Below are 13,494 nucleotides of genomic sequence, written 5' to 3' on the forward strand. Positions count from 1 at the left end.
TGGCTTACCTTTGGGTAGTGACTCAGGGGTCATGTCAGACATGTCCACACGGAAGAGCAGGTATTGCTGGGCTTGTATGAGGAGTCCTGGGAAGTCTCTCTCCACAGAAGCAAACTGTTCAATCTTGTTTTTCACAGATGCTAGGACCTGTGAAAAACGACATTAATGATGTTGATGCTTCAAGCAGAATTCCATCCCGTGATCAATATATCTTCCAGGTACAGCTCTCATTGCAGGAACTATTACGACATCACTTTTAACAGCCTTGCTGTTTTGGTAGGGCACCCTCTACACATCGAACTAAATGGAGCTTTGCAGTTTGTCTAGAATAATCTACACAACCAGCAAAATCGGACAGGGAAGGAGAACAAATGATTAGAACAGAGGAATTTTTGAAAAACAACAAAATAACAGGAGAAGGCGGGAAGGATCCCTGCTCATTAGCACCCATCAAATCGACAGGTACGCGATTTGATGGGCTCGGCTGACTCACCTGATAGAGAGAACGGACACTTGGCTGGAAGACCATGTTGGTGTTGAGCAGGAAGGAACGAAGGAGTGGCTGGGGGTAGCTGGCTAGCTGAGTAATGATCCCAATGAGCAGCAAGTTAACGTGCAAAGAGTTCTCCAGCATGTTCTCCAGCTTGGACAGGACCACGCTGATGAATGGGCCTGTGGGAGGAATACAAGGCTTCAGGGCTGGCTAGGCACATGGGTATGTCCTTTCCTGACAACTAAGGAGCCACTGGAGCCACCGCTCCCAAGCCACAGGCCCAGCCGGTGCAGATCAGTACAGGCACAGGAAATGCAGCCAGGTATCCTGCAGCCTCAAACCAACACACAAAACCAACCACCGCCACAAAGAGAGAGCAGAGAAAGGTACATAGGAGCTTGTGGGATTTTGACTCCACAAGCAGTTTTGATACTTGAAACATTAGCATCGACCTTGACAAATAACTTAATTAAGATTTAAAATATACTTTTCCACACTGTTTCTATATTTCTTGGTGTTGCCAACGCTCAGAAACATGACATTTATCATCTCATGATGCTGCGTGCTCTAGAGCTTCATGGAAGTGTTAGAGGCCATCGAAAGTGTAGGTAACAAAAAAAAAATCTTTGTTATTAAAGAAATATCGAACACATATGAACTGTGTTTATTAAATAGTGACACTGTGAACAGGAACTGTCTATCCCCAACAAGCACCATGGGAAAGATTCTGTCTTGCGAAATGTCACACTGCAGAACGGGAAGAAGAGGGAGACCGGAGTAGAGGAGGACCAGGCTATCATATCAGAAGCCCCGAGCAACTCGGCAACCACACTTTAATTTTCAGATGGTGGGGAGAGGGAAAAAAAGGGACTTGGGTTCGGGAGATATAGTTTGGTATGTCAGAGGTTCCTTAAAAAAGAAAATCCATATTTCATTTAAAAAAAAAAAAGTCAAAAAAAAAATTAAGAAACAAGGAACTTCAACTAATTTGGGTCACTAGAAAAGTATCATGCTTTATGTTTGCATTCACTGAAGACAGAGAAAATCAAGAAAATTAACCTGGCATTAATAAATTGCTGGAAAATGTTTTTCACATTTACCATCAAAGTGGTTCATTCAGCACGATCAATGAGAATTTTGTTTCCTCCGGTGGAGCTACTGATGACGCCACTACACACAGCATATTTATAACAAAGCGCATATCCCTTGATGAGTAAACGTGTGGTAGGAAGACCTCGCCAACATTAATGAGTTACACAGAAACATACTTCATCACAAGATGCTTCATTCAGAAGCATCAGCCGTGTAGGAGAGTAAAACCCTCTGCAAGAAGACAGAACCTGCCTGTGAGAAATGGAAACGCCAAACCCGAACCTGTCACCCACGTGGGCAAGTAACAAGGTAATGGCAACAGCCCTGTCACCCAGGAACGCAGCGCATGTCTCTAAGGGGCCTCGGAACACACAAGAGGCACCATCCACTCGTGTGTCGGGCTTGGCCTCAACTTGGGACAGGGTGGGGAGGGGGTGCTGAGCTCCTCAGTCACAGCCCATCACAGCAGGTCAATGAGTTCTCCCAATACAGAGCCTTTGGAGAGCCCGCGCCTACAAAGCAACACGGGCAGAGTTGGCCAAAAACACATTCAGAAATGCTGGATGGGAACCCCCATTTGAAAGCAACTTGATGGGGTTCCAAAAAGAACCCCAGGAGTGTCACCAGTAACTCTTCTTAAGGTGTCACAACACAATTCTAGCCTTCCAGGCAGATCTACAAGAAGGCTGCCGTCCTCACGCCCTCATAAACCTCGGACCCAGTCTTCCCCCGCCTGTCTCCTGCTCCCACTCAGTCACAGGCTCAGCATCTATTTCCTTCCAGAGGGAACAGACAAGTCATATGCGGTGGGTAGAGTCCCCTGTAAAACACACGTCCTTAATGTGAGCCCTCTATGTCCCTACCACTGTCCCAGCCTGTACTTGGCCTCATCCGGCCATCCTACAAATGTGAAAGTTGCTGACTGTGCAGTGACCAGGGGAGATCATCTACAGTCCATCACCACCATAAGGCAGGAGAAAAAAGTTCGACTCACACCCTGTGGAGAGTGTCATCACCGTCTCACTCGAATGACAGAATATTAGGTCAAGGCCAGAAGACTGTCATTGTACTCGCTAATGACATTGCACTAATGACATACAACTTCTTAGGCATGTTCAATAAGAAATATATATTAAACCCTTTCAAATTTCTGTCTCATTCTAGCACTTAAAAAGAACTGCTTAGCCAAAAGCAGTTGCTAGGGGAAACTGATAAGCAGCTGAAAATCAGAAAACTCAGCTACAATTCAGAGAGCCACCAGTGTGTATAGGGGATGGAGAGTGTGGTTCCCCCTCCCCCCATCCCCTTCCCCTAGGAGGACAGATAAACGACCTGGCCATAAAATATTTTGCCCCTCAGACTCTGAGAACCGAGCTGCCATGGATTCTGTGTCTCAGCTCTGCCAACCCCACCTTGGAAATCTCTCCTGAACTTGGACCTTCACCTCCACCTCCCACGCCAGCACTGCCTGAGGTCAGAGACTCATCCTTTCTCGTCTGGACTTCAACAGTAGCTTTTCCGTTTTAATAGAGATTGAAATGATTCTAATTTTTTTTTTCTTCAAACAGTATAGGCGTATAAAGAACAGGCCTCTCCCCTGAAGGCAGCCCCTGTTAACAGATTCTAGTGCTTTCTTCCAGAAATGTTTTATGTATATAATAAAGTAATGAAATTATTAAAAACATTTATTAATTGCTTATACGTGCCAGGCAGTGTTCTAAGCACTTAACTTGTATCAACTTACTTAACTACAATGACTCTATGAAGTATGTTTATTATTATTTATCCCCATTTAAAGATAAGGCAGAAGGACAGGTGCACACAGCTAGTAAATGAAAGAGTCTCAATTTTAATTCAGACCTGTTTCCAGTGCCTGTACTCTTAACACACACGATATCTTGCCTCCCCGTGTGTGTGTGTGTGTGTGTGTGTGTGTGTGTGTGTGTGTGTGTGTGTGTGTGTCCGTGTCCCCCTCCCCCGGTATTTAAAAAAAAAAAATGACAACACTCTGTACACACTGCTCTGTACTTTGCTTTTCTATTTAACACTATATCATGGAGACTGTCCCACAAATCTGTCTCATCCTCATTGATCTCAGGGCCAAAAAATATCCAATCACCATCACTATGGGTGCTGCTTTAGTAAAACAGTCCTCCTGGTGGACCACGGGTTGTTTCCAGGCTTTTTCTATTATAAACAATGCTGCAGTGAACATCTTTGAATATATATCTTGGTCTATAAGCGTGAGTACAGCTGTGAAAATGTTTCGAGGGGCAGAATTACCAGATCCAAGCCTTGGTGCATTCTGAATTCTGACATGGCAACAGTCTCTTACTTGTCCTCTCCCGCTCGACTGCTCCCCATACTACTTCAAGGCCTCTTCGCACACGGAGCCAGTCACATCTCTTGCCAACTGGAATACTTGTAGTGCATCTCCAGTGCCAGCAGCACAAGGCCCCGTGCCTCAGCCTGGCCCAAAGGACCCCTATAAGCTGGCACCAAGTTCCCCAGCTTCCTCTCTCATGCATACTTCCTCTCTGCCACACACATCCACGAGCTGTCAGTCTCCTTTGTCATCCGCCTGTTGTTTCCTTTTCCTCTGCCTGGACTGTCATTCTCAGCCACTCCTACCTGGGAGCTTCTGTTCACCGCTTGTGTCCCTCCGTGAAGCCGTTCCCACCCCCTGCACTGGGCTCCCTCAGGAGTTGGATTACAATGACTAATAACACATTTCTCACGAAGGAAGTGCAGCTCTTTGTTGATGTCTCCTCTGAAAGTCTGCAAATTCCTTCATTGTTGTGTCTTTAGTACCTAGCATAAAACTTGCCAAATTTTAGGGGATCGGTAAAAGACTGCTGAACTCACAAATAAATAAAATTAATTAAATAAATGAAATGTAACATTTTGATGTTGCCGGGAGGGAAATTCATTTTGGCAGTAATCAGGATTCCATGGAGAGATGGAAGTTACGCCTAACGCTCCAGGACACACTCAGAAGTTTAGAGACTACAAAGTTCACATGCTTTGAAAGAGAAAAGATATGTCCTAAAGTTATGTACAAGTTTCAAAGGAGAACAAGGCAAGTTTTACTTACAATTACCTATAGGCATCCAAAATCTCACATTATGTTTTGCTCGTTCTCAGGTGTATCATATGCAAAATATTGATGTTACTTAATAAGGTGTCGTATTCACTTTTTTTTTTTTTTGTCCTAAACTATATGTTGTGTCTTCAATTTACATATTTCTGAAGGATGAAGCTCCTTTGTAAGAAAGCTGACAATGTAAAGAAAGACCTTCGTTGGCCATGGGTGGCCCTGACTCCCAAAGAATGCTCACAGCAGGGACCCCTCGCTGGGTGACAGTGAAAGGGACACGTCCCAGGCAAGCGGGGCACGTGCTGGGTCACTTCCACCCCTTGCCCTGCGCTGAGCCCCCTGCCCCAGTCTGCTCTTCCCCCTCCCCCCTTCCCCTTATCAGCTGGGAAAACTGAGACTATCTAATCCTCTTTGCTTGTGACTGACTGATTGAATTTTAATTAAAACCAGTTCACATTGAAATGTTAGCTCAACTAGAACCTCAAGCTTTTTAATTGTGGAATTAAAAGCGTTCTCCCTGTTTAAATAGATTTTCAGGCATCAGTAAATAGATGAATATATATTGGAGGAGGGCGGAAGAGCTCCTTGAAATCACATTAAGCCTACCTGGCTGAACCAGAAGGTAATGTGATTTCATCTATTTTGGGTGACCCAAGGAGACGGGAGCGTGGTCTCTCCTCGCCAGGCTGCTCCTGATTGCTAGGGAAGGACAAGCCTCAGCAATCAGGAGCGGGGCTGCCTGTAATCATAATAATGGCCCCCCAGTATCACACCAGTCTTCACAAGGGCAAAGGGAAAAAGGGAAGGTCAGGGACACCAAGGCCACATGGCAGGAAGTGCTAGAGCCAGGATTCCCCGACGGGCCTGACTCCCAGACCACTGTCTGACCCTCTGAGATGCCAGCTCCTTTAGGGACCCACTCCTTGCTACCTGAGCGCCATTCGGGGGGTTCAAACCAGCCATTTCTGGGCTTGATGAACCCTGCTCTGTGCCAGTTCTCTCTGCACCTCAATCTGCAGATTCAGATTTTACTGGCTAACATGTAATGACATTTTGTATCATAATTCCTCACCCCAATCCATTTATCTGATATCCCATCCTATCATCTGGCTTCTCCCATGAGGTCTACCTGCTGTTAGGGGTGTATCACTGGAACACCCATTCTTTAGTAGAGTTATGAGTTTATGTGGGTCTACTGTACTTATTTCTTGATGAAGATTTTGTGATTATCTAAAATGAGCTCCCAGGCAAAGGCATAAGTAACCCCGATGGCCTCTGATGTGTACACAGGTACATGTATCCAGCAAGTATTCTGAGCTCCTACCATGTGCTCGTCACAGCTCAGATGCTGCGGCTACAGCACAGATCAAGCCAATACCCGGCCCCTAATGGACCATACATTCTGGTGGGGAAAAAATGTAACTTTTAAAAAAATACACATAAAAATAAATGCTAAGGAGGAAATTAAGTTAGACTAAAGGAAATGAGGCTGTTAAATAATGAGACCATGTCTATGGCCATGTGACCCTGAGCAAGCCCGATCCCGTCTGATCTCGGAAGCTAACCAGGGTCGGACCTGGTTGGTACTTGGATGGGAGACCACCTAGGAAGATCAGGTGCCGTAGGAGTAAAAAATAAAAAATAAGGGATTGTAAGCTGACAATTTGTGAGGTCAACCAAGGGTTGCGAGGCTATTAAATAATGAGACTGCATTTCTTGTGTGGTTTCAGCAGTCCTATTACTTTATCACAGGCATATCAAGGGAAGTTACTCAACAGTAAAATTTAACTCCTAATTTGCTGGGGAGGAAAAATAAAACAAGACAATCATTGCAAGAATGACAAAATTAAATAAAAGTGAGACAAGTCCCTCTGCTCTTTACAAAAATACCTTCACCCTCTGTACGGCAAATGGGTAACACTCCTTACCTGCACTTACCTTATTTGCCTGTTGTAATATGCATAAAAGTACTTTCAAAGACAGAAATCACAAAGGATGATAAGATGGTCACCTGTGAATGGCGTGCTCTGAGTCCGCATGGGCTGGGGACTAGCAAAGGCAGTCTCATCTCTCACCCCAAACGGGGATGACAGGGTCTCGGGGGCAGGGGCTCCTGCTATGAAAGAGTCAAAGTCATCGTCCTCCTCCTCCTCCTCCTCTTCCCCTTTGCTCTCTTCTTCCTGCCCTGCTTGATCTTGTGTTTGGAGCAAGGGGTCAGGTGAGGAGAAATTCTGCCCTATCAAGCCCTCGGTGCCAGAATCCAGTTCTTTAATGATCTGGTCATACTGGGAAATTAAATCTTCACCCTCTGGGTGAATAACGATCAGGTCTGAACTGTGCTCCACCTCACAGACAGGAGGTGCTAGCTCTGAGCTTAATCCTGGGGCTACTTCAGGTTCAGTGTCTTCTTCTGGTTCCTTGGACACACTCTGAGATTCGTCCGCATTGTCCCTGATGTGTTCCTCCTCCGAATCTGTTTCTGGCCGAGGGCTGGGCAGGGGGCCGTTGCTCATGGCGGGGCTCTGGACCTCGGTCTGGCCTTGGGCTGGGGGCCTTGCAGGTTCCTCCTGTGGATTCCGAGCGTCCTCAGAGTCCTTCTCAGCACACAACCTGTACACCATCACGTCGTCCTGAAAGTCGGACTCTTCGATGTAGGACCCCTTGAAGAGCAGGATGGCGTTCTTCTTCATCTCCTGGATGTGTTTGGGGGGATCGATTGGGGCCGGGGGGCCTGAATTCTCCAGATCGTCACCAGGCCCAGGGGAGCCTGCATCCACCCCTGAGGAGATCCCGGTGTCATAGCTGTCGTCCCACTCCAGTTCCGTCTGGCTCTTGTCCTTCCTCGAAGCCAGCTGAGGCCCCGTCCTCCTGGGGAGCTGCTGCGGGAGCTGGAACACAGGGTAGGTGGCGCTGGCAGTGCTCTCCTCTGTCAGACTCTGGAGAAACGTCTCAGGGTCAGGGGAGTCCCCGTCATAGAGGGCGGACCAGACGCGGCAGTCCCTCATGCAGCGGAGGATGTTGGCGTGAGCCTCCCAGAGGTACTGCAGGTAGCTGATGTCCAGGGCTTTGCCATACTCCACGATGCAGGCCGACGGCGAGAACGCCTCGGGGAGCGGCTGCTCCATGGGCCCTGCCACCGGATGCAGAGACAAGTCAGAACGAGCCTTCTCCTCAATACTTTATAGTGATGTGGGGACAAACGCACTGGACGGGGATGTGACCCATCAGGCTGCTAAGATTTTCTGTCACCATCTACTTTGGTTCTAATAATTTCTGATTAAGTGATTTCTGAATAATAAAAAATATTTAGATTTTAAGAAGGAAAGATAAAAACAGAAACTCTGCCCTCACAGGAGATATAGAACCAATATGGCAAGTCAGATACTGGCTTTCGTCAAAAGAAAACTCTTATTTGGTAGCGGTCATTAGAGAAATAAGAGCTAATAATGGCAACCTCTCAGGCTGTTGAGAGGATTAAAGTAGGTAATATATTGAATATATTACCTGCCATAGTGTAGGTAATAATTAAAAAGATTTTTACTTTGACTTTAAAGTGGAAGGCCAATAATCCATGAATTTAGGAAATGGATTTTCTTTAGAAAACCCTAGGTTTTCAAAAAAATCTGTTAACTCTTTCTGTCTTCCTAGGAACTACTGGAATGTCGATATATACCAAATGGTCTCTTACGATAAAGTTATTTTCACTACCAAAAGAGTCCTTCTAACCTAAGAATGAGTCCAGCGTTCTCATTGATACAATGCACTTGATGTTAAAAGTCCTCCACTGCAGAACTTCAGGGGGAAAAAAGGGACTCGAACAAGGAAAAATACATAGTCTACTATTTCTTAAACATCTACTATGAGAAAGGTGCTTTATTAGTGCTATCGAATTTAATCCTCAGAACAACCTACATGGCAGATATTACTTTCTCCACTTACAGATGAAGAAATTGAGGCTCAGGGACAAAGATCATCCGAGTGACTAGTCAGCGGCAGAGCCACAGCTCATGCACAGCAGCCTCACACCAACCCTCTGTTCTTACTTCATTAGATGCCACACCTTTGAAAGCTTCTTGTTTCTTCATTATCTAAATCTCTACCCAAGGGGGCTAGAATTAGACCTTTAAGAATACACATTTTCAGGACATCAGGGTAGGCACAATTCGTTTTTTATGGCTCTGCTGCTAAACGGTGTTTATCTCTTCTCGGCTTTAAATAAAAAGATATTGAAAAATGACTACTAGCAATATTTATTCAGCACTTACTCCATGCCAAGTAGTCTTTGAAGAGCTTTATAAGTCCAAGGTCACTTATCCTTGGAACAACCTTTTAAGGTAGGTACTATTTTGCACATGAGGAAAAAAAAAAAAAGAAAGGTTAAGTGACTTGCCCAAGAAAGCAGCAGAGCCCTAGATTTGGAATCCTAGCTCTTAATCACTCCACAGTGATTAAATTCTCTATCTACTCAACCGCCTACCTACGTAACCATCCATCTGTTAGGGCATTTACCTGCTGTCAGGTCAACCCAGGGCCAGGATGGTGGAAAGAACACGGAATTTGGAATCAGAGGACATAGCAGGTGTGTAACCCTGAACAGGCCAATCTCTCTCTCTGAGTCTGTTTCTTCATCTGTAAAATGAGCATCCAACTTTCTTTAAAGGGTTAAATGTGACAACCCAGGGAAATAACACAGCTAGTCTCAGACACCCAATAAATGTATGTTTAATTTGAATTTTGAATTCTGCAGCAAGGTCGGCCACAGAATCATTCCTGAAAAAACATTTTTTTAGCAAATAAAGATGTTAATTTTCAAATATGTTTTGTAAAAAATAACCATTAGGTAGGAAAATATAAGATATTCATACTAGTTTACCTAATAGGAAAATATATTTAAAATCCAGCTTGTTATACTGCCACATGAATTATTAATTTCATGCATATACAGTATCTTTATTTAAAGATAATTTTTAATTTTTAAAAATTACATTAATATCAAATATGCAGATATTTTCTTCATCAAGCAGCTCAGCTACAGCTGGGTGGACAGAGTGACATTATTTGGGAGACATCAGAATATAGATTGGAAACACCTGAGTCAATCAGGACTGGAACGTTTCCTAGTGGTCACAGGACAGGCAGAATCTTCTGAAACAGACCACCAAGGATACACAAATGTCCCCTTGCTCCAGCTGCCTGCTGGAGAGCCAAGGTTTACAGAGATGACCACTTAAATCTTAACTTGTATAAGGTCAACCGCAGCTGGCAAATAGCACATGAACTGTAACTCCTGTAAAAACAGAGTACTTATGAAAGGCCCCTCTTTAGGTCAACCAAGTGAATCAGGTACAATTGCCATAGCACAAATTTCAAGTTTTATGATGATGTATTATCGACAGGCAAGTATTCAAAATGGGCCATTTTGGAAATTGAAATAAGGGCCAGTTCTACCTTAGCTATAGCCATATCCACATCCCTCGCAATATTTTGTTTAGAAGACCTGGTTTCACATTTGGATTCTGAAAGTGTCACTAGAAAGCCTAGTTAAAATAAAGGCCTGGAAGCACCGAATGGGTGACAGCTGGTCATGTCGAAACACGGACTACAAAGTGTCCACGACTCCTTACAGAAAAGAACAGGACCCCCCACATGGTCATTCATAAAAGAAATGGGACTCACTATCTTATTCCTATCCTCCCAAAGAGACACATATCCCAAGGAGAGATGGGATCTGGCATCCTTTTGTGTAAAGATCATCACTACCGAGTTCCTACCTGAACTATCGTGTGTACACTTCGACCAGAGAATATAATCCCTCTCTTGGTTCCCAAGCGTCAGGGTGATCCCGCTGGAGCAGCAGATGGGGGTCAGGGCGAGCAGCTTGGCCGCAGAGACAGAGTAACAGTCTCTCTCCTTCACAGCCCACCTCTGACTCAGCATCATGTGATTGCAAGGGATCAGATACCTAGAACGACAAAAAGGGCAGCATTCGGTCTCCATTCCCAGGCAGTCATCCCCGAAGCTGTAATCAGGATTCATAGTGGTCGTGGTGATCCGTCCTCTCTCTGCCCACTGCCAATCCATCCCACCAGTCCCCAGGGATCACTTCCTTGCTTGAGATTTGTCAAGAGCTTCTTTCTTCTGACAGAACAACCCCTTGCAGAGCATTTGAGGGCCTTCACAACTGAACCTCCATAAACTTCCTCCTCTCTTCATGGGTCTGCGATCCCTCTTTGCTTCTGTGTCTCTGCATGCACCGTAACGTTCACCTGGAGTATGCTTTCCCTTTACCTGCCTGACGAATGCCTTGTCATCCTACAAAGTCCAGCTTCAGTGTCACCTTCACTAGGAAGGCCTCCAGGCTTCCGACTCCAAGGTGGAGCTACTCTCTCACTCCGCTATGCACACAGCCATCTACTAAAACACTCTTACCACAATTACTTGGGTGTCTGTCTCAATATAATGTGCTACTAGAGCCAGGACCTCCTTCAATGGTTTCTTTGTATAACCCTGGAAACGCTGACTCACAGTGGGCACTGAAGGACAGCGGAACCACCCCAGAGAGCAAACCTCATCTCATATTCTCTTGGGTGACTGAGACTCACCGAGGAAAAGTGGGCCTCATTTCACACAAAATACTTTCGGTTGGTGATAAAAGCATCTTAGTCTCATTAAGACCCTGGAGATAAGAAAATCTGGGCATTCATTTCTGACACACTCAGAGCACATCATGGGCTTCATGGGTGGAAGAGTGTTTAAACAGCCTGCTTTCTTTACAGGGAGAAAGACTATTCTGTTTGACAAAGATAGAGCAACTGGGATGGAGGTCTCGCAGCCAGAGCCAAGTGTCACGTATGTGTGCAGGAGCCAATTCCAGAAGTGGCTGAGCCATTATGGGAAAAACCACAATCTTTGATTAACCAGAATATTTTTGTTTCTGTACGTAACTTCTGAGAAAAAGGCAGCAGTGCAGAGAAAAACAAGCTACGATTAAAGATTCTGTGAAAGAGATAAAATGTAGAACTTTCAAGGTATGACTTGAGGCCTGTAGATATTAAGCCATCTCCCACAGCTGTTGATCCAAATGAGGAAAACCTATGCTTATAGTGATGACTGACCCATCGCAAGTGCCTGAGTCAAGGAGGAAAAAACATATTTAATTCTCGTCATGGTACTTTAAACAAAAGGTCTTAATAACTTTCAAGGTGCGAAATGAAGAGGTCGCCACTTAATCTTCCATTCTCAAAAGCAATCAAACCATTCCTCCAGGACTCTGTCTTGGTGGCTAGATCAGGGGGTCCCGTTCTCCTCTCCCCTGCACCGTGGGCACACACACTCCTGAAGCCTAAACTGCTGTCACTAAGATCCAGAGCACCCTGCTGTCTGACATGGAGGCATCTGTTTTTTGTAAGTTCAGTTTCACAAAAGTCAAAGTTTACAAGAACAAAAGAAAGATGGAGGAGGGCAGTATGACAAAGAGGGCATGTCTGTTCTAATTGCTGGCCCAGCTTTGAGGGGCTTATACCTGATGCCTTTTGGAGGAGAAATGGCTGCTGTCAGTAGATAATGGAGCTCTTTTCACAAGGATCTCTGAGCACAATGTTTTGGTGATACAGAATGAGGCAGGGGAGAGAGGCCTTCTGCCACCTGTGTGACCAGACCAGCCCTGGCCCCGCGGGCACAAGGGCCGGCAGAACTGCGCCAGCGCCTCAGCACAAGAGCAATCTCAGCAGGGGGGGGCCCAGCAAGGACGGAGATGAGGCAGCACCACCCAAAGGGGCCTCAGCAGTGGAGGAGACCGGAGCACAGGCTGCTGTGGCTACTGTGCTAGGGGCAGACTTGTTCGTGAGCCCTTCCCTTAAGGAAGTGATGGCTGACACTTTGCTGAGGGCCAAGGTCTTGGATGAGGAGTGGAGGTGACGGCCAAGGAAACCTGTCCTGTGGATGTTGATGTGAACTCCTCTTTTCTTAAAGGCTAGTGAGGCCTAAGGAAATTCAGGTTACACAGGATTTATTGTGTCCTTATTTTGATCATTAATTATTTAAGAAATAAACCACTTCAATGCTTTTATATACTGCAGGAACTCGATGACCACTTACAGTTCAAACACACATTTCATGACTTAAGTTGATATCCATAGATTTCTACTCTTTGTTGAAGTATTAAAAAAAATGGCATACCGGATCAAACCTAATAAAGCTATTTATCAAACAGCACCAGTGGGTAGCTTGAAATTATATTAAAGAGTTCTTGGGAATTTGCAACTTTGCAAATACATGCTTTCAGCAGAAACTAAAAATTTTCTTCTGAGTAAATCAAATAAAGAGCGATCCCCTATAGGTTGAAGGAGAGGTTCTACAAAAGTGGAAATGAATAACCGCTTTGTATTTAATGCAGTACTTCTACTGTGCTTTTATAACGAAGGCTTATCTCAGAGAGAAGAAGAGGAAAACCGTCCACTGACCCTCTGTCTTTCCATCATTTACAGGGAAAGATAACAAAATGAATGTTCACTGCATCATTATTTACAAGACCCAAGATATGGCAGCAACCTAGATGTCCATTAATAGATGAATGTATAAACAAGAGGTGGTACATTATGCAATGGAATATGTTACTCAGCCATATAAAGAATGAAATCCTGCCATTTGTGACAACACGGAGGATCTAGAGGGTATGATGCTAAGTGAAGTAAGTCAGAGAAAGATGAACATCACATGATTTCACTTATACATGCAGTTGTTTAAAAAATCAAAATGAACAAACAAAACAAAACAAATTCATAGAAACAAAGAACAAAATGATAGTTGCCAG

General features: G+C 44.8%; 1 protein-coding gene and 1 pseudogene across 12 annotated transcripts in view; one reads left to right on the forward strand and one right to left on the reverse strand.

Annotated features, from left to right (window-relative positions):
- Positions 1–13,494, reverse strand: part of FAM160A1 (family with sequence similarity 160 member A1) — a 224,408-nt gene that overhangs the window by 32,967 nt on the left and 177,947 nt on the right. For 11 of the 12 annotated variants that reach the window (XM_023530204.1, XM_023530196.1, XM_023530199.1 and 8 more), the window contains 4 exons: positions 10,454–10,644; positions 6,694–7,818; positions 494–672; positions 9–147 (listed from right to left, as the gene is read on the reverse strand). In XM_023530204.1, the coding sequence (XP_023385972.1) occupies positions 9–147; positions 494–672; positions 6,694–7,818; positions 10,454–10,644 (1,634 nt within the window). The remainder of the gene's footprint in view (positions 1–8; positions 148–493; positions 673–6,693; positions 7,819–10,453; positions 10,645–13,494) is intronic. The other variant, XM_011359389.2, reaches the window with a different exon arrangement.
- Positions 6,192–6,310, forward strand: LOC111739183 (annotated as a pseudogene).

The sequence above is a fragment of the Pteropus vampyrus genome, unplaced genomic scaffold (assembly GCF_000151845.1).
Source record: "Pteropus vampyrus isolate Shadow unplaced genomic scaffold, Pvam_2.0 Scaffold47, whole genome shotgun sequence".
NCBI lineage: Eukaryota > Metazoa > Chordata > Mammalia > Chiroptera > Pteropodidae > Pteropus > Pteropus vampyrus.